General features: G+C 35.8%; 1 protein-coding gene across 1 annotated transcript; it reads left to right on the forward strand.

The window, feature by feature from the left end:
• Positions 1-3,839: 3,839 nt before the first annotated feature.
• Positions 3,840-20,832, forward strand: ywhabb (tyrosine 3-monooxygenase/tryptophan 5-monooxygenase activation protein, beta polypeptide b). The gene is made up of 6 exons (XM_048209136.1): positions 3,840-3,997; positions 6,694-6,993; positions 7,230-7,353; positions 19,446-19,609; positions 19,959-20,054; positions 20,188-20,832. The coding sequence occupies exons 2-6, from the start codon at positions 6,700-6,702 to the stop codon at positions 20,236-20,238; spliced, it is 729 nt and encodes a 242-aa protein (XP_048065093.1). The 5' UTR covers positions 3,840-3,997; positions 6,694-6,699; the 3' UTR covers positions 20,239-20,832.
• Positions 20,833-21,381: the final 549 nt, after the last annotated feature.

A 21,381-nucleotide genomic window follows, 5' to 3' on the forward strand; every position in this document is an offset into this window, starting at 1 on the left:
ACCCTTAAAGGCAGCTGAGATATAGCGCCTCCAATTGGGCCAAAAGTGCAATTTCTCATGAAACTTTTGTCACATTTGTCAAATTCATGGGTCCATAACTTTAAAATGCTACAGTAAAAATGTCTGAAAATGTGCATGGAGACAGTCAAGTGCACTTGGAATAAGGCCCCAGTGCAACTTTGAACGCACCCTTAAAGGCAGCTGAGATATAGGGCCTCCAACTGGGCCAAAAGTGCAATTTGTCCTGTAAATGTATTGTCACATTTGTCAAATGTCATGGGTCCATAACTTTAAAATGCTACAGTAAAAATGTCTGAAAATGTGCATGGACACAGTCAAGTGTACTTGGAATAAGGCCCCAGAGCAACTTTTAACGCACCCATAAAGACAGCTGAGATATAGCGCCTCCAATTGGGCCAAAAGTGGAATTTCTCCTGTAAATGTATTGTCACATTTGTCAAATTCATGGGTCCATAACTTTAAAACGCTACAGTAAAAATGTCTGAAAATGTGCATGGTGACAGTCAAGTGCACTTCGAATAAGGCCCCAGTGCAACTTTGAACGCACCCTTAAAGGCAGCTGAGATATAGGGCCTCCAACTGGGCCAAAAGTGCAATTTGTCCTGTTACTGTATTGTCACATTTGTCAAATTCATGGGTCCATAACTTTAAAATGCTACAGTAAAAATGTCTGAAAATGTGCATGGAGACAGTCAAGTGCACTTGGAATAAGGCCCCAGTGCAACTTTGAACGCACCCTTAAAGGCAGCTGAGATATAGGCCTCCAACTGGGCCAAAAGTGCAATTTGTCCTGTTACTGTATTGTCACATTTGTCAAATTCATGGGTCCATAACTTTAAAATGCTACAGTAAAAATGTCTGAAAATGTGCATGGAGACAGTCAAGTGTACTTGGAATAAGGCCCCAGTGCAACTTTTAACGCACCCTTAAAGGCAGCTGAGATATAGCGCCTCCAATTGGGCCAAAAGTGCAATTTCTCATGAAACTTTTGTCAAATTCATGGGTCCATAACTTTAAAACGCTACAGTAAAAATGTCTGAAAATGTGCATGGTGACAGTCAAGTGCACTTCGAATAAGGCCCAAGTGCAACTTTGAACGCACCCTTAAAGGCAGCTGAGATATAGCGCCTCCAACTGGGCCAAAAGTGCAATTTCTCCTGTAAATGTATTGTCACATTTGTCAAATTCATGGGTCCATAACTTAATAATGCTACAGTAAAAATGTCTGAAAATGTGCATGGTGACATTCAAGTACATTGGGAATAATGCCCCAGTGCAAGTTTTAACGCACCCTGAAAGGTAATTTAATTACACAATAGTCTTCTTTTATGAGATGATATCAGAACGTAAAATATATTAAGATATTACTTCTTTTATTAAGATATTAAGATATTACTTCTTTTAAGCAAAAGTAGTGTGCATGCAAAGCAATGATAACATGATCATTTGTATAATCATCCATGTTTGATGTTCTGGAGTCCTTCATCTGAAGTCTTCATAAAAGGCTGGATCCAAGCTGGAGCTGGAGCTGATAGTCTCTAGTTACCTTGTGATATTGAAATCTGTAATATTTGCATGAATACATTTTTTATTCAATTGATTCATTAATGCATTCAAATGATGACGTGCAAAAAAGAATGATGTAATTGTTTTTATATACCTTTGTAATTGTACAGTAATTTTCACAGATATTTCGGTGTTATTTACATTTCAGAATAGTTTATTCTTTTTTTCTAAAAATAGACAATATAGCATAAAAAGCGTGAACAAGAGAAAAACCACACGGTCCTTCAAGTTGAGCTGATGGCACGTTCAATAAACAAAGAATACTATAATTATATTTTAAGTGCCTTTACATTTTTGCAGCATATTTTCGCTGATATATCAGTGCTATTTGCATTTCCTAATAGTTTATTTTCCTTTAATCCTGAAAATAGACACAAAAAGCAGAAAACAGAAAAACCGCACTGTCCCTAAACTGAGCGTGAATAAGAAGCTACAAACGCGGAAGCGTCGCGTCTTTTAAGGTGGACCGGATAGCGTCAATAAGAAGCTGCGAATAAGAAGCTGGATTCAGCCTCGTAGGCAATTCTTTCTTTCAGGGTTCGTACGGTCATGAAAAACCTGGAAAAGTCATGGAATTTTAAAATGGCTATTTCCAGGCCTGGAAAAGTTTTGGAAAAATTAATTAACCCACAAAGTTTTGGAAAAGTCATGGAAATTTGTTTCACAATCTCCATTCGAATATAGTTGATAATATTAGTTAAATTACAATAGTTAACGTTCGCACTATCCGTCACGTGACGTTCTCTGCGTGGGGTAACGCAGTTTCAGCAAATAGTATTGTGTAGCAATGCCAGGGAAATGCAGATTTAAAAATGTATGGCTTCATGATGAAAAGTATGCAGCTGCGTGCTCGACTGCTTCCAACCCAATCGCTGGCTTTTTCACCCGTGCGACTGACGTGACACCCGCTCCCAGCTGCGGTGCTTCCCTCTCATCCACTGTAAAACAAGGGACCATTTTGAGTGCTTTATCCAGAAACGAAACCCTAACTGCAGAGGTAGGCTACTGTGCAGGAACAGTGTTGCTGGACACTTTTATTTATTTTTTAGTTTAACATTGTTGCTTCCCCTTGATTTATGTTAATTTTCTCCCATGGATTACGTTAATCCATTTCTAAGCGGTTCTCAGGGTTTTATGTAGCCTATGTTATGAAACTTTGTTGGGGCCGTTCACACAGAACGCGTTTTTCTATTCCAATGCGCTACTTTCCTATTGTTTTTCTATGTAAACACGCGCTTGACGGATGTGCATGCGTCTTTTGCAGCGCCTCTCACATGAGCGCCGCGTTTTTAAGACGCCATGTCAAGTTAAAAGAATTTCAACTTTTACACGCAGCGCCGCTCATCAATGTCAGTTCCAAAACAGTGGACCAATCAGAAGCACTCGGAGGCAGGGCAAGCGTTGCGAGTTGGCATGACAACTGTTTTATATAATGGCAACATGGAGGAGGCGCTCATTATTATCTTATTTTCTTTTTTTCCATGTCAAAACTTGTATCTGTAAATTCAGCAGTTTGCCTATTTCTATTATTTCCATTATTGCATCACGTCTCAAAGGCGCGTCTCGAGACTCTCGCGTTCTATGCTGCGCTTTTTTAAAAACCACTCCTGAGCGCCGCGTCTCACGTTTTTAGACGCAAAGACGCGTTCTGTGTGCAAGCGTTATTTAAATAAATATTTCATATTCTACTGTACACTACAAAGCTTGTCATTTATTTTAGTAAAAATATGCTGGGTGTAACATGGATTTTCTTCTTATTTAACATGTATACATAGACATTTCATGAAACATTAGGTCATGAAATTTTACTTAAAGTCATGGAAAAGTCATGGAAAAGTCATGGAATTTTATTGGTAAAAATGTGTACGAACCCTGTTCTTTAGACAACTCAATCACTCAATTTTATTAAACAACGCCTATTACTGCTACACATTTGCAGGTGGTAATGCCACGAGTCCTACCTGTCGCAACATTACTCGGCCTTCTCTTATAAAATAACATTTTTATCATAGCAAAATCTACACATATTTGTCAAAATAAAAGTGTTAGTGTAAAACATGTTAAAGATTAGTGGACAGGCTGCCAATTAATTAAATGATATTCCTCACAAAAGCGGTTTATTCAAATGAAGCCTCTCATCCATTGACATCCATTTAAAAAAAAAAAAAAAAAAAAAAAAAAAACGCCCTCTTCAAATGTAGCTTTTTTAGGCTAAGGTTGCAGTTTTGTCTTGCCTTCAAGTGACTTTGGCCGAATCCCCTCTCCGAATGGTTAGCACGCAGGAAGCGGAAGTGTCACTGTAAGCGGAAGAGGTAATTTACTGCCCAGAACAACCGAAGAGCGAGGCGGAGCACGGGAACCGAATTGTGTCTTTTTAGCGATTAAAGTTAGAGTAAACGCCATCCAGAACGTAAGTATACATTCCTTGTTCGTTATATCACTCCCCATGTGTCTTACATAACGTGTTTTCATTCCCTTGCGTAAATGATCTTTTGATCCGTTTTTGTGGGCAGCGGATGGATTTAGCAGGTTGCTAAGTGCTTCAGGCCTCACTTTCTGTCAGACGCGGTGAATCATTAGTGTGAAAAATCCGAACTTCCTGTCTGCATTTTGTGTTAGATAGTAGTATAATGTTAGCAGTATTGTTTATGAGATTGGGATTCATTACACATTCTCTAAGAATTTGCTTTTTTAAATGAGGATGTGTAGTTAGCCTGCTAGTTCACGGCAGCTGAGCATGACAGAGTGAATTGAGTGGCTGAACGTTACGACCGAGAAGAGGATAAATTATGAAATATAATTTTTTTGAAAGCCTGATTACAAAAACAAAAGGCTCACTGTTAAAAGCCTTGTCCTAAGGACTTCAGCATGAACTGAAAATATACAGTACAGTAGTCTATTGTGAGCCAGTGTAAATTTCTTATAAAATGGAATGGCCTTTGCATGGTCAATAATGAAATTATTTTAATTAAACCATATTGTTAATTAAAATAATATGAAAAAACATGCCAGTTATTATTATTATTATTATTATTGTGAATGCATCAATGTTTTTGAAAAAGGAACATCTAAAAATAAATTGACTGTTTCAAATAACAGCACTAAGCTGCGTGCACTGAAGCTGAAGAATGAACACTGGTAAACAAGCACTTTGTGGGTTAATTAATTCAATGAAAATGCATCCTATATGAGAATAATCAGATATTTATACAACATAAACCTGATATTTCAACTTATATGTGCACAAAATGACAAGATGTTATGAAACTTCAAACAAACTTTCTTTTGGCTTGATTTTTGTTCAAAATGATGTCACAGCAGTTCATTCTTAGATTTTGCTTGAAATATATCAAGGGCCTTTAGTGTGTTACATGTTTCTGTCTTGTGCTTTTTAGAACCTTAAATTCCATTTAATTTAGTGGTTTATGTAAAATACTGTTCTCATTAGGGCTGCACAATTAATCAAAATCGAATTGAAATTTTAAATAAACCGTCTGGCTTAGTGCGAATATGAAATCACAAAGGGTGCTATTTATAAAAAAAAAAAAAAAAAAAAAAGATATGTGCAGCTTGTCAGTGAAGCACATCTCTGTGATCAGTAGGAAATTCTGCTCCATCTGACAGCACTACGAGTTTGAGTCACTTATAACGTACATTTGAAAAAGCAAGACACGTCAAACATCTTTCCAAACATGAGAAGCATTTATGAACCTCTTGTCCAACAAAAGACATTTAGTAACATGTTTTTACTCCAAACTCACTTCATAATGTCAGTCATGAGTATTTGAAATAACATGCTTCTGTGAGATGATGTGGCTTCTTACACAGAATAAGGCACACAACATATTATTTCATAGTATTCTATTCAGTGATAAAGGCTGTCGATTAGCATTGCATTATCAATATATTTTATTATTATGAAAATACCTAAGAAGGCTTGAAGAACTCAGATAAACCATATATTGTTGTAGTCATGTGTTTCAATCAAAGCGTTTCAATATTAGGGCTCCAGACTGCAACTAGTCACATTTTACAACTGTTTTTCCTGCCTGTGCGAGCAAAATTTTGTTATCACCACAATGTTGCCCAACATAAAAATGGCAAACGTAATGTCAGTGCAGTGGCAGCAAGAGCTGGAGCTACTCACAAGCTGATATTGATCACGCAACACTGTTACTACACAGCGCTGGGAGATCCAGTAAAGAAAACATTTGAATTTGCCACAGAATTCATAACAATTTTCGCCATGGATTTAATGTAGTAATACTAAATGTAACCATGGAAGTTTGGCAGGAATAGTAAAATGCTTTTAAGTACTTACATCTTTTTCCAGCCCTTCAAAACTCTAATATTACCATATTTAAATGTTATTTTTAATGTGATGACCAAAACATTATTTGTTCATCCTTCATAGATTACCCCCATTTATAAAAATAAAAATGTTTAATTTAAAAATAAATGTAGGAAAACTCACACTTATTTAAAAATAAAAAAGACATTAAATTACCATTGTAACCAGTAGGTGGCTGCCATTTCCAGTCCCTAATATATATTTTCAATCATTTTGTTCTTGAATTATTTAGACGGTATGAATGATAATGCTGCCCTCGAATGTTAATCTGGAGCCTTGCAAACTTAAAATAAAACTGCATATTGAATATTTTTTTGTAAGTCTAATTATTATCAAGGCATTTGTGAGTAATACAGTCAAAATGGGGGAAAATGTGAATAACCGTGCTGCAGGTTGATTTAAGCTATGCCCTTAAATTTTATGCTTGTGCTCCTAAAATTTTCAGTAATGGGCTACAGTACTCATTAAAAAAAAGTCAGCCTGGAGCCCTGAATCTTCTGTTTGTTCAGCTACAGTGATGGTATGATACCCATAGGGATTTCCTGGAATGATGTGCGTTATCTTCTTCGGGGCACATTTGGAGTTTCTGTGTGCGAGCACCCTCTGGCTTTCTGAAGGAGCAGCATTTCCTACTGATCATGGAGCCGTGCTTCACCGACAAGCTGCATATAAAAAAATCACAGCCAAATCACAATTTCGGTTTAATTCAAAACATGCAGCCCTAGTTCTCATACCTACTCATATCTGATTCTCAGTGTAAAATGGACAAGAGCGACCTGGTGCAGAAAGCCAAGCTCGCCGAGCAGGCTGAGCGCTACGATGACATGGCAGCAGCTATGAAAGCTGTTACCGAGGGTGGCGTGGAACTTTCCAATGAAGAGCGCAACCTGCTCTCCGTGGCGTACAAGAATGTGGTAGGTGCCCGCCGCTCCTCCTGGCGTGTCATCTCGAGCATTGAGCAGAAAACCGAGGGAAACGAGAAGAAGCAGCAAATGGCACGCGAGTACCGTGAAAAGATTGAGACTGAGCTGCAGGACATCTGCAATGATGTGCTGGTATCTCCACTTCTTTCTCTTGACCTTCTAATCCTTTTATGATGACATCAAATGATTCTGAATATGTTTATTCCTTAACACATTTTCTTAAATAGAAAATATTTTGTTCAGTTGGCAAAGAAGTTAATTTCATTTTAATGTGTTAAAAATGTAATTTATAATATTTAACCATTCTTCAGAAAGAGCCATTTTTTCACAATATGAGCCATCCTGATGCTCCCAACTTGTCTTGACAGGGTCTTTTGGAGAAGTTCCTAATTCCCAATGCTTCTCAAGCAGAGAGCAAGGTGTTTTATCTGAAAATGAAAGGCGATTACTATAGATACTTATCTGAGGTTGCATCTGGAGAAACTAAGAACGGTAAGTGCATTATAGAATTGGTTTAACTTTTTCTTCAATAAAATTTCTCCTTGGTTGATTTGACAGTGTGCTATCCATTCATCCATCCATCTGTCTGTCTGTCTTTCTCTCTGCCTATCTATATCTTCTGTCTATTAGACGTGTCAATATTCTGTAATACGATATATCATGATAATAAACATGCATGTTATTTTTATCATTGACAACTAGCGTTGTCACGATACTGGAATTTATAACTTTGATACGATACTATGAAAAATATCAATATTCAATACCATTTTCGAGACCATGGGGAAAACTGCCATATATACTGCCATACGGTTATTTTAATTATTATCTCATAATTTTTTTTTAAAAAATTGGGTAATTTTGCTGCAATGGCTTACACACAACACAGGGCATTATTTGAAACTTTGAACTAAATTTACAAAAAAAGACAAGTAAACAGTCAGTAATAAAATGAGTTAAACAAATTGTAAACAATAGCACAAATAAATGCAATAGAATAATCAGACAAATGAAATAAACACAGCTTCAAGTTTTTCAGGTGGGCCTAAAAGTAGTACTCGTGTAAGAAATATTAGAGAAATTAGAATGATGAAATTAATATATAATAATCATATGTACAATAACACTGGATAGTCTTCATTGTAAAAATTTAAAGGGTTAGTTCACCCAAAAATGAAAATAATGTCATTTATTACTCACCCTCATATTCTACAAACGGAACACAAATTATTTTTGATGAAATCCGAAGGCTCAGTGAGACCTCTATACATGACAGCAATGCCATTGAACTTTGTAAGATCCAGAAAGGTACTCAAAACATATTTAAAACGGTTCATGTGAGCTCAGTGGTTCAGTCTTAATATTATTAAGCGACAAGATAACTTTTTGTGCGCTAAAAAAACAAAATAATGACTTTTCAAAGACATCTAGTGGTGGCTGATTTCAAAACACTGCTTTGAATCTTTTGTTTCGAATCAGTGATTCAGATTGCGTGTCAAAATGTCTTTGGTGCTCCGAATCACTGATTGGAAACAAAAGACTCAGAGTAGTGTTTTGAAATCGGCCATCACTAGATATCGTTGAAAAGTCGTTACTTTGTTTTTTGGTGCACAAAAAGTTCTTTCCTCACTTTTATAATATTAAGATTGAACCACTGAACTCACATGAACTGTTTTAAATATGTTTTGAGTACCTTTCTGGATCTTGAGAAGTTCAGTGGCATTGCTGTCTATAGAGGCCTCACTGAGCCATCAGATTTTATCAAAAATAACTTAAATTGTGTTCCGAAGATGAACGAAGGCCTTACAGGTGTAAAACGACATGAAGGTGAGTAATAAATGACATTATTTTCATTTTTGAGTGAACTAAACCTTTAAGACAGATTAATTCTTACAAATAAAGTTACAAAAGTTATTCAGCCAAGAGCAGTGAGTGATTTTCTTTTTTGTCTTTTGTTCTTTGATTAACATGACAGACAGCAGCAGGTATAGACCTTATGTAGGCCCGCCCCTTTTCAGCGCTGCGCTTGTTGTGTTCTGTCTTCCGGTTTGTATTTCCACAGCATGAAGGTAAGATCTTATTTATGAATGAACCACTCGTTTTAAAATTTTCCCGGTCTACTGACATTTGTTATGAAATCTACTTCAGACATTGCAATACTCTGAAATTAATCTTAGGCAGTGATGCCATAGAAATATACAGAGCTACCTCAAAAATAGAAATTAAAACAGAATTCTAAAGATGGCTGCGCACTTTTTTCTCTGGCAAATAAGGTCTATATTAGGCTGCTGTCACTTAAGAGCTTATGAACAGATCCAGTATACTGTTACAGTATACTAAGGGTGCAACAGTTCAAAATGCTCACAGTTCGTTCATATTACGGTTTTAGGGTCACTGCTTCGGTATAGTTCGGTATATGCTATGTTCAGGGAAAATAGGACTACTGTCAAATAAAAATAAAGAAAATAAGAACAAATAATCAAACTACAAATAACACCACAAATAAATACAATAGAGCAAATATTAAAATAAATAAACAGTGCTTTTCAGATTTTTCAGGTATCTAACAGTAGTTTTCAGGTACAGAAAATGGATAATGTAATCAAATATAAAATAACACTGCATATTATCTTCACTGTATAAATTAAATAAATATTAATCATTATTTAGTTACAAAAGCTATTCAGTCAAGAGCAGTGAGTGATTTCTTTGTCATTTGTTGTTTGATTTAACATTAAAAACACAGGCAGCAGGAATTTTTTTTCCCTATAAGACATGCACGATCCTGTACATATACTGTTACACATGTGTTGTCTTTCTCGACTATTATACATTCACTTAAGACATAACCGACTATGTTTGCTAGGATATTTGCCAAGACGGGCATGTTGACATCATTTTTGTATGAATTTGTCCGCTGAAGCGCAAGACTTGAAAAAGAACTCAGTATTTGCACGCTTCGGATGAGCGCACACACAAGTCTTCTCACAGTGCGCGTGAGTTCTCTTTCACATCTTGCTCTTGAATGTTTAAATTAGCAAGGCTTAAATGAGTTTAGTTTAAACACAGATAGCAATGTGTGCTGTTCAGGTCTCACCTGCGCACGTGCGCTATCAATACCAGAGTGATGACGGCGTAAATGACTGGACATTAGAGTATACGGCACTCGCATTGAACAAAGTTTACAAAGAGTGACTGTTTTGTCCACGCTTTCTGATTATTGTTGTTGTAACATTTTTAGAAGCCAGAATGCGCATCCATTGACAGATCGCACATGCGCACATCCATCCAAGTGCATGCCGAACCGTAAGTGGAGAACAGTACGGTTCGATTTACAGAGAACCGTTGCACCCCTTCAGTATACTGTATACAAAATATACCATTTACTTTCCAAAACTGACTGTTTCGCTGAATACTTGCCAAGACATTTTTGACATAATTTTGTGTGTATTTGACCGTTTAAGCACAATAGAGAAACTCAATTTGGTGTTTTGCAAGCTGTTTGAGAGGCGGCTTTATCTGCGGCACATATATATTTAAGTGGTGCACACGCTTTTGGTGTGAGCGAAATATTGATATTTTTGACAACACTAGTGGGCAAAGAATATTTCTTTTACAAATTATTTTAAATTTTAGTATTTTAAATTTACAACACTGTGTGTATGCTGCTTCAAAGAGGCATGTGCACTCTGATGTAAACGATCCTAGAACATAAAAAATGTGCTATGGTCTGACGATACAAAAATTTAACTTTTTGGCCAAAATTGTAAAAAGTATATTTGCCGCAAAAACGACACAGCACTTCAGCAAAAGAACACCATACCCACAGTGAGGCAAGGGCTACTTTTCTTCAGCTGGAACTGGGGCTTTAGTAAATGCAGGGACCCAGGTGAAAAAAAGTGCACTAAAATACACAGTATTTTTTCAGTACACTTAGTACACTTCCATAATGTACTTATATTGCTCTATTTTCGTGCACTAATTTTGTACTTAATATACTAAAACTTCTTCTTTAGTACTTAAGATAATCTTAAGAACACCTAAGTGTACTCAACTCAGGGTATTCGCAGGGCATTAAAAAAGATTAAAAGTCATTAAATGGATTTTGTGAAAATTAAGGCCTTAAAGGTGCCCTAGATTCAAAAATTGAATTTACCTCGGCATAGTTAAATAACACGAGTTCAGTACATGGAAAAGACATACGGTGAGTCTCAAACTCCATTGTTTCCTCCTCCTTATATAAATCTCATTTGTTTAAAAGACCTCCGAATCTCAACATCTCAATGTTGTACGCCTCCAATATTTGCATATGCCAGCCCATGTTCCCAACATTATGAAAGGCATTAGACAAGGGCAGAACGTCTGGATGTGCACAGCTGAATCAACAGACTAGGTAAGCAAGCAAGGACAATAGCAAAAAATGGCAGATGGAGCAATAATAACTGACATGATTCATGATAACATGGTATTTTTAGTGATATTTGTAAATTGTCTTTCTAAATGTTTCGTTAGCATGTTGTTAATGTACTGTTAAATGTGGTTAAAGTTACCATCGTTTCTTACTGCATTCACGGAGACAAGAGCCGTCACTTGCAGTCTGTATAATGCACAAACACAATTTCATTCTTTATAAACCTCTCCAACAGTGTAGCATTTGATGTTAGCCACGGAGCATAGCCTCAAACTCATTCAGAATCAATGTAAACATCAAAATAAACACTGTACGTACACGATTAGACATGCTGCATGACGAACACTTTGTAAAGATCCATTTTGAGGGTTATATTAGCTGTTTGAACTTTTTTTTATGTTGTTTAAGGCAAGCGCGAGCTCTTGGGGCGTGGAGCACGAGAATTAAAGGGCCACACACCCTGAATCGGCTCATTTCTAATTATGCCCCAAAATAGGCAGTTAAAAAAATGAATAAAAAAAAATCTATGGGGTATTTTGAGCTGAAACTTCACAGACACATTCAGGGGACACCTTAGACTTATATTACATCTTTTTTTTTAAAGTTCTAGGGCACCTTTAAATGGCATTAAAAAGCATTAAATTTTATTGCTACAGGCATTACATTTTTTAGATAGTTTTGAAGAAAAAAAAAAATACTACCAGTTTATATTGAATATAGCCTTCAAAATTAATAACTTTGCTGTCGCAAAATATGTACATTGGTATTCACATGTGGAACCAGTTTGGTAATTGCCTCCGCTCCGGTACAAAATTGCCGTAACGCTGTATGAGACAGTGGCTGGCTGGGACAGTGTGCATCAGTGTTGCCACCTTAGCGACTTTTCAGACCCCTTTTGCGACTTTTTCCCAAGAAAGCGCACAGATATACTTGTTAACCAGATCTAGCTTCCGAGACCCCCTGGTACTGCCGCACATGCGCGAGATTTTGCTTGCTTTCACCTCTCTCTGCATCTGCTATTCAGTGAGTGGCTGAGAGGAGCAGCGCATGTGCGCTCTGTCAGAGAACAAATAAAATAGATACTATTTGTTCTAACCTGAGTGATCATTTTATGTGTACATATAGCCAAAATCACAGCAAATGTCTTTATCTTATGTGTATTGTGATTTTGTCAGACAACGTCTCGATTATAAATCAGGATTTTAGCGCTGGTTTAACATGTCAGGGCTCGACACTAACGCTTTTCAATTAGTCCGGGATAAGTGGATTTTTTTGAAGGGGTAAGTGAAAGAGAATTTTCTTGCCCGGCTGGACAAGGACCTGATTAAAACGTCAATTAAAAAAAAAAAAAAAAAAAAAATGGAGAAATGGAAACATGAGTGAAGCACACACAAAAAGAAACTCAGTAACATACTGTGGTAAAAATTCAAAATGTGGAGTCACAGTTAATATTAAGTCACTTACATTTTAGAAGGAACATTGACTGTTTTTTGTTCTATTTTAGCAGCGAAAATAGAAAACAAAAATCACAGCAGAACTATAGCGTAGCAACACTCAATGTGCATCCTATCCGCCCTAAATAGTATTGAATATTACTAATGTCACATACTATTTAGGATAGATAGAATGTTCATCGAGATGCAGGCTCAGCCTTGTTTTCGTTATTGAATGATTCAGCGTTGAGTCGAAGATTCAATGACCCATTCATAAACAACTACCTCATTCTTGAATGAATCAGCCTTTGGAATGAATCGTTTGAATGAATGACTCAATGGGGGTCACAAATCTATCACAAATATGCAGATTTAAATATGTCAAAGCTGCAATATTCTGAAAGGATATTGCTTCAGAAATTTTTAATTTATATTTACACCACAAAAAAAAATCCTCTTTTTTTTTTTTCAGACAAGCAACCCTTTTACTTGTCATTCACTTGTACAAGGCTTAATGTCGAGCCCTGTATGTAGTCTTAATGGGCCGCGTTTCCTTGTATCATCATTTCATGTTGTCTGACAACAAAACCAGAAAAATATATAGATGAAACAATTTTATTTGGACTTTGGCTGTATTAAAATATATTATGTGAGCAAAAAGGGTAGCACCAGAGAAGCAAACAAATCTAAAGGGCTGACACTTGGCAAAATGCAACAGTGACATGATGAATATTCTAATTGCCGTTTGACGTCATATCTATCGACATTTAGCGACATATATATATATATATATATATATATATATATATATATATATATATATATATATATATATATATATATATATATATATATATATATATATATATATGGCATTAAAAAATAAAAAATTGGCATTAAAAAGCATTAAATTAGATTTGATGAAACCTGCAGAAAACCCTGCAACTGTGCTATTTTGAGACACCATGAATATGAACTAAAATGTGCTTTTAACATTTTAATACTTATAGTACACGTTAATACTTATAGTACACTTGAACCCATCTTTCACTTTTAAATATACTCATCAGACATATAAAATACACTTTTCAATTATTTATAAGAATAATATATAAATATATACAAAATGTATTTATAATGTATTGCCCACATATTTTTATACATTCATTTTTTTTCAAATGTATTGTAACTGTTAATATTCCCTTTATGTGATATACTTAACTGCATGTTAATGGTGTCTTTAAATAATACTGTCACGTGAAATGAGGATATAGTGAATGTAGCAAACCTCAGTTTATTTAGAAAAATAGCAGCAGAAAAGATTGCAAAGGTCAGATGTTGTGGGTGCAGATGGCAAAGTATTTCTTGGTAGTGCAGAGACTGCAATGGGCAAACCAGTCCTCCGACAAGAATCCAACAGGTAATCCAAAACTGCCTTGAATAATCCAGTATAAGTGTATAACTTCTACAATTTTATTTAGCACCAAAAATTAGAATGTACTACAAATGTACTTGCTTGTATTTAAGCTTTTTTTTTTTTTTTTAAGTGCATTCAAGTATTTATTTTTTTTCACCTGGGGAATCACGCACAGCTCCGTGTACTAGTCGATTTTAGCACAGAACCTTCTGCCATCTGCTAGAAAGCTGTAAACGAAGAGAACTTTAATCTTTTGGCATGACTGATCCAAAACACACATTTAATTCAAAAAAAGAATTGTTTCAGCAAAGAAAGATTGTTTTGGAAATGGCCCAGCCAGAGCTCACATCTGAATCATCTGTGGGGAAAACCTGAAGAGAGCCGTGCACAGAAGATGGCCTCGCAATTCAAAAGATCTGGAATGTTTTTGCAAGAGTGGGGAAGTCAAGATAAGCCACGAGCCAAAACACTTAGAGCCAATATACCAATATCCAAACAGACTAAGGGCTGTAATAAAATCAAAGGGTGTTTCAACTAAGTTTTAGTTCAGGGGTGTGCACTCTGCAGTTATTCCAAGTTTTTCTATTTGTTTCAGAAGTTGTTCATTGCATAGGCTGTAATTTTTTACATTAAACGTGCAAAAGACAAATGATTTTTTCCATGCATACAGTGACGTTTAATTAGCGCTTCTCAGATGTCCTCGTTTAGGCTGTTTAAGTGTCTACTTTGTGGAAACAAAATGGATAAGCTACAACAGGAAACATGTCATCAGTGTCTGTAACATTTGTCCAGCTGAAATATAGAGGGGTGGCCAGTTGTCGAAGAGCTGTAATACGACTGGTTTAATTTATTACCTGAGAATATGACCCCCGAACAGCAAAAAGAGTTCTTTACCCAAATTTAATTCAAGAAACTTTATTTTTATTTTTTCGGCTAAATGAGAACTTTTGGTATCTGCAAAAAATTCACTATTGAGTCACTATAGGCATGTGAATGTATCAAATTTTCATGTTACGATAATTCCTTGAAGCTGAAATGTAAAAATGTTTATGTTTGAAAATAAATACAGGGCTCAACGCTAAGGATTTTTCTACTGGCCCGGTCGGGCCAGTGGTTCAAATTTTACTTGCCCTGCCAAAATTTCACTTGCCCTACAATAAAAATAAATAAATAAATAAATAAAGTAAAAAAAGAAAAGAAAATGGGCCTATAAAATAAGTCTAGCTGTTGTTTTTTTTTTGTTGTTGTTGTTTTTAACATGTAACTTAAGTTTATGACACCAAAAGCTACTAGATTAACTCACTTAAATTTTAAATATTGTTAGACAAGTAAACAGTAAGTAATAAAATATGAACAAATAATCAAATTACAAGTAACGGCACAAATAAATACAACAGAATAAACTAATGAAATAAATGGTGCTTTTCAGGTTATGGAGGCTTAAACAGGAGATTTTCAGGCACAGAAATTGTAATCTAATGTATAACTAGAACTATAGATTAAACTTTAATAAAGTTAATCAGTCAAGAGCAGTTACAGGTGCATAAAGAATGTTTTGAAATGTTAAAAATATAAAACGTTAAATAGTGTTATTTGAAATTATTTATAAATTTAAAAGTTACTTTAAATGTGAAATTAAACCTGCCAGGAGGTTGCAGTATGTCCCTGTTAATGAGCGAATTAAATAATTCATTCAAACAGCTGATTTATGTAGGAAGTGTTGCTCGAAGATGCAAAACAATTCTGTGGACTTTGTTTGGAACTATTTTTTGTTGGCGAAACAAGCGATTTGGGGCCAGCTGCATAAACATAGCCATCATAGCCAGAACTAGTATGATCAACTAACAGTTAGTTAGGGGTAATCAGTCTTACTTTTCGGTATTAAATTAGACCAATCTAAGTTTTTATGTAACTGATTTAAAAAAGTTATGAACAGTCTTAAAGAAAAAATATAGCTGCAAGCAACAATTACGGGGCCAAGCACAAAGAAGGCACATCCAGCCAGCGAACACGGCTGTGAGCATCAGACCAAGTGCATCAGTGAGCAATTAAATACCTATTAAGATCATTTTATGCAAAAGAGTTGAAAAATCACAAATACAGTCAATAATAAAGATTTACTGGTTTATCACTTTCGACCAATAGGTGGCACTGTGATTAAATTAATGAGGTATGGTCAGAGTGAGGTGACAATGACACTCCCAAAGTTTGGTGTCAATATGTGAAAGCATTGCAGAGATACAGCTTTAAGAGTCATTTTGGCATCAAACCTCTAATTTGTTGCTGTGGTAAATGAATACGGTCTATCAACATGAAATCCATAACGTTTTACCAGCATGGTCTGAAGTTGAAACTATACGATTTTGGTGAAAATTGGACGAACGGTCTAGGAGTAGTTTGAAAAAGTATGTTTTTAAAGAAAATCAAAATGACTGGCAGGAAGTTTGGCAGACTATGGCAAAATTGGCATCAATGTTCTCAGCATGACCCATGGAATCTAATAAGACGAGTCTTATTACAATAGGCCACATTTATATAAATCTGTTAGCATTTTTTTTTTTATTTCATTATAGAATTTGACAAGGAGGCGCTGTCTCAAAACCTGTTCTTCAAATCTAAGCCTTCAGAGCATGGTGCTGATGGCACATCCTGAGTTTCGTAATGATACATCAATGCATTCATATAATATAGCATTTTATTTCATAATACTGTATTGTAGTTAATGGAAATTTCATGTTTTGTTCAATTATAGCGCCACCAAGAGGCACAATCCCACCAATTTTTTTTGTGTCCTCAGGGTGACCCCATACATGTGTGTGTCAAATTTGGTGCAAATCTCTCATTTCGTTCTGGAGTTACAGACATTTAGATGTATGAGATCATAAAAAATAACCCATGAACAACTTTGTTTTGATTTTTTTTGCCACTTCCTATTAAAATTTTGACATTTGACATTGACATTTGGTTCCATGTTTCCTACACTGGTTTCGTCTCGATCGGCCTAACGGTTTCAAAGATATTCACAATTGTTTTTTAAGTGCTAAATCACCACGCCGCACAAACCGTAAGTCAGAAATTAACAAGTTGGACTCGTTGGACTCAGCAAGGATTCAGGAGTCTAAGGATGTGACTCCCGTGAAAATAAGTCGACCAGATCAAAAGTTATAAGCATATGAAAAAATAAATTCTCCACTAGGTGGCGCTGGTCCGAAACTTCTCAGGCTCCTTCAGGGCATTGTGCTGATGACCCATACCGAGTTTCATAACGATACGCTAATGCTGTCGTAAAATACAGCATTTTAGCACAAAATTCAAAATGGCCAATATGGGAAATAACTCGGCATGATGCCCTGAAACTAACAAGACTAAAGTTATGATTTTTGGACAATCCCATCAGAAGTTATAAGCAAAAATAGCCATTTTTCAGTAGACCAGATAGGTTTCTCCAGACCAGTTGGTGGCGCTGCGCCGAAACGCTGCATGTTGCCTCAGGTCATGCTTGTGATGACAGGTACCAAGTTTGGTCTGAATATGATAAAGCTTTGCGGAGATACAGCCTTACATCTATATTTGCAAGCACTACGTACAATTCGTTCACGTGTTTTTCGTGTTTTTTGAAAACGGAATCGACTTGAATTCCATAACTTTTTGTCGGCGTGGTCTGAAGATGATCTGGTTCAATTTTCATGAAAATCGGAGTAACAGCCTAGGGGGAGTTCCAAAAAGTAGGTTTTTCAGAAAATTCAAAATGGCGGAAAAAATTTAATGAATGGTGGATTCCATTTGTCTTGACCCGTCTTGGTTCGTCTTGACCCAAGGAATCAGAGGAAAAAATAATTTTGTTTCTATCCTTTTGTTTCTAACCCTTACAGTTCAAAAGTTATTAATATAAACACAAGTGCAACTTTGGACAGCTGGTGGCGCTAGAGGGATTGAGTTAGAGACTCCAAATTAGCTATGGACAAAGGTCAGACTGTCCTCTAACTGTGTGCCAAATTTCACAACTTTCCCTCAAGCGGTTCTATGGGCTGCCATAGACTTCCAGAGCGGAAGAAGAAGAAGAAAAAAAAAAAAGTTAAAAAAAAAAAGAACGCCAACGGATACAATAGGTGTCTACGCACCTTCGGTGCTTGGCTCCTAAAAATTTGATGACTAACTTTTAAGACTAGACGTAGCAGTTTATGCAACCAGCCCTAGGTGTCTAAAACGTAATTCACTTAATATAAACTGCTTGTTTATTAAACTGTATGTAGTATAAAATCAATATCACGATTTGTAATCATGCTTATATTTAGATAAAGACGGTGCTCTTCGTGTAATATTGGTAAACTATATTAAATTATATAAATATAAAAAACATACAGGGGAATTTTTGCCCCTTATTTTGAATTCTGCATTCTAAATGCATTTTAATAGACTAAATCACGCAGTGAAATCATGCACTCTAAATATGCACGCACACTAGTCTTACTAGACTACATCACGTAGTGTATGCATGCACTTAATGGGTGTGTTTTTGTTTGTTTTTTGTAAAGTGAGAGACAATTTTAAATTGTTAAATCAACAATTACGATATCATAGATGATATATAACACACACCCTACAGCACTGGCCCGATCGGGCAAGTGACAGTTCCGTCAGCTGTCCCGAGCATCGTTCACACTGGCTCTGGGCCATCGGGCAGTCCTTATTGTCGAGCCCTGTAAATATTCTCAACTTTTAAAAAGGGTGTCAATATTTAAGTATTTGGTGCTGTGATGAAAACCATTGCGAAAACAAAAATGAATGGCTGTTTAAAACATTTAAATACTGTTCAGAAACAGTAAGTAGCACAGCTGTGGTTACCGGGGTAAAGGCTGCATTTCTGCTTTTCCATAAGTACCATCTACTGTCAGTTTAATTCAGTGCACCTCCACTCGTTCTGCCATGCTTCCCATCCATGTTCAAAAAATCTGAATAATTCGTAATAATTAGTCACGGTATTTTGAAGTGGCCACAGTACAGTGCATGTTCATTATCGCGTATTACCGTATATCGGCATGTCTACTATCTGTCTGTCTGTATGTATGACATAAATACATTAATGAATTATAAAGTATATTTGGCTTTTATGAATTAGGTAATCTTCAGTTAGGTTGTTTTAATAAATTTATCTTTGGGAGCAACAGTGGCAGTGTGCCAATTTTTTGTTTATTTTTAAGTGCTTTATTTGAATCGAGCACCTGCCTAAAGTTTTTTTTTTTTTTTTGGGATGTGCACACATTTTCTTTATCCTTCTTTTATGAATGTGATCAACACAATATGAACTTTTTGTTCTTCTCAGCCACAGTTGAGAACTCTCAGAAAGCTTACCAGGATGCTTTTGAGATAAGCAAGAAGGACATGCAGCCTACGCACCCTATACGGTTGGGTCTTGCACTCAACTTTTCAGTTTTTTACTACGAGATCCTCAACTCTCCTGAGAATGCCTGTCACCTCGCCAAGACAGTTAGTATATTAAATTACTAGCAGCATAAGGGGCAGTTCACACAGAATAAGTTGTTTAACAAAAGCTGGACTGTTTTCAACTCCGAGCATTGCTTAGGGATCTCAATGCAGCATAAAGACAATGTACAATCGCCAAAAACATGTAGTGTAGTACATGTAGTTTGTTTTATTTTTTTAAAGACACAGATGTAAAAACTCGTCCTGTGTGAACAGCCCCTATACACTTAATCACATAAATTTGAATTTTCTCTTTTAAATTTTATTGAATGATGTTTGAGCCATATCCATTAGAAGCGCCAGTATATTTCACTCATTCAACCCAAATGAGAAATCAGAGCTTTTGTTACAGGCTTTTGATGAAGCTATTGCTGAGCTTGACACTTTAAATGAGGACTCCTACAAAGACAGCACATTGATCATGCAGCTTCTAAGGGACAACCTCACTGTGAGTCCTCCGTTATACGTTCTGCACCAGTTATGTCTGTTTTAGTGCTTTATTCTGTACAACAGCTAAATTAATATACATTATATTGATTAATTTATATATTAATACATTATATTGATTCTTATGCCTGCAGCTTTGGACGTCAGAAAACCAGGGCGACGAAGCAGGCGATAATGAGAACTAGGGGAGCCACACTGATCTCCAAACACCCACACATCCATTTTAAATACGCAAATGGCTTCCACCAACCCTTCACCTCATTCCACCCTAAACCACCCACCCCTCTCCATTCAGTTCCCAGCTCCTCTCCCCTATACCTTCTGAATGATGATCAGCACCCATAAGAAGACGCTCAGTGAAGCCCCCTACACAGACACCAGTGGCTGGGAAGGGGGGTGGGTCACAGGGTGACATGCTGACATTATAGCAGGTCCAGTCATTTTGTTTGTGAATTTAATGTGTACTGATTATCTAACCCTGTCATTTATGTGTCTCTGAATGACTGTAAGTGACTGAGTGACTACCGTTAATGGAGAGTAACCGAGTGGCTGTGTGTGTGTGTGTTTGAATGTATATGTTTGAAAATGAGAATGACTGTATTGGGGATCGGGGGTTGTGAACTCTAATTGTCCTTCCTGATAATTCCCTTTGTTCCACTTTAGCTGTTTGTGCATTTATCATCCTCTTTCGTTTGTTTTGTTACGATCATATTTTTTTAGTATAATTCATTACAGGTTTTGTTGTATGGTTATTAAACTGGCAGTTTATTTTCACCAAATACTAATTCTGTCTTCTCTGCTATCTTGTTTGAATCTGTTCTGCTGTACTTCAGTCAGTAAGCTGTACTTTTAATTTCATATTTTTAAGCACAAGCAATGACATTTTTTAACACTGATGAGAGGACACTAAAGTATTTCAAACTATTAAAATTGTATAGTAACTTGAATGAGTAAAGCCAGATTTTAAGTTCCCTTGTAAACAAAGCCCTAAATGTTAAATAGTTTCTGCTTCAACATGATACTCTTTTAAAAAAATATCTGAAAGTCAATATAAATAAAAAAGTTAAAAATTTTAGCAGGTTTTAAACATATTGAAATGGTATATTTGAAAAGTCTCATATTTTTGCCACCAGGTGAGAATACGTTCAAAAAGTTCAAAAGTTTGGGATCAGTAAAAAAAAAAAAAAATGTATTTTGAAAGAAATTAATTGTTTTACTTAACATGCAATAAATTGGTCAAAAGTGACAGTAAAGACATTTGTTACCAAATATTTATATTTTAAATAATGGTTTTGATTATATATATATATATATATATATATATATAT

This window comes from Megalobrama amblycephala, linkage group LG12, assembly GCF_018812025.1.
Source record: "Megalobrama amblycephala isolate DHTTF-2021 linkage group LG12, ASM1881202v1, whole genome shotgun sequence".
NCBI lineage: Eukaryota > Metazoa > Chordata > Actinopteri > Cypriniformes > Xenocyprididae > Megalobrama > Megalobrama amblycephala.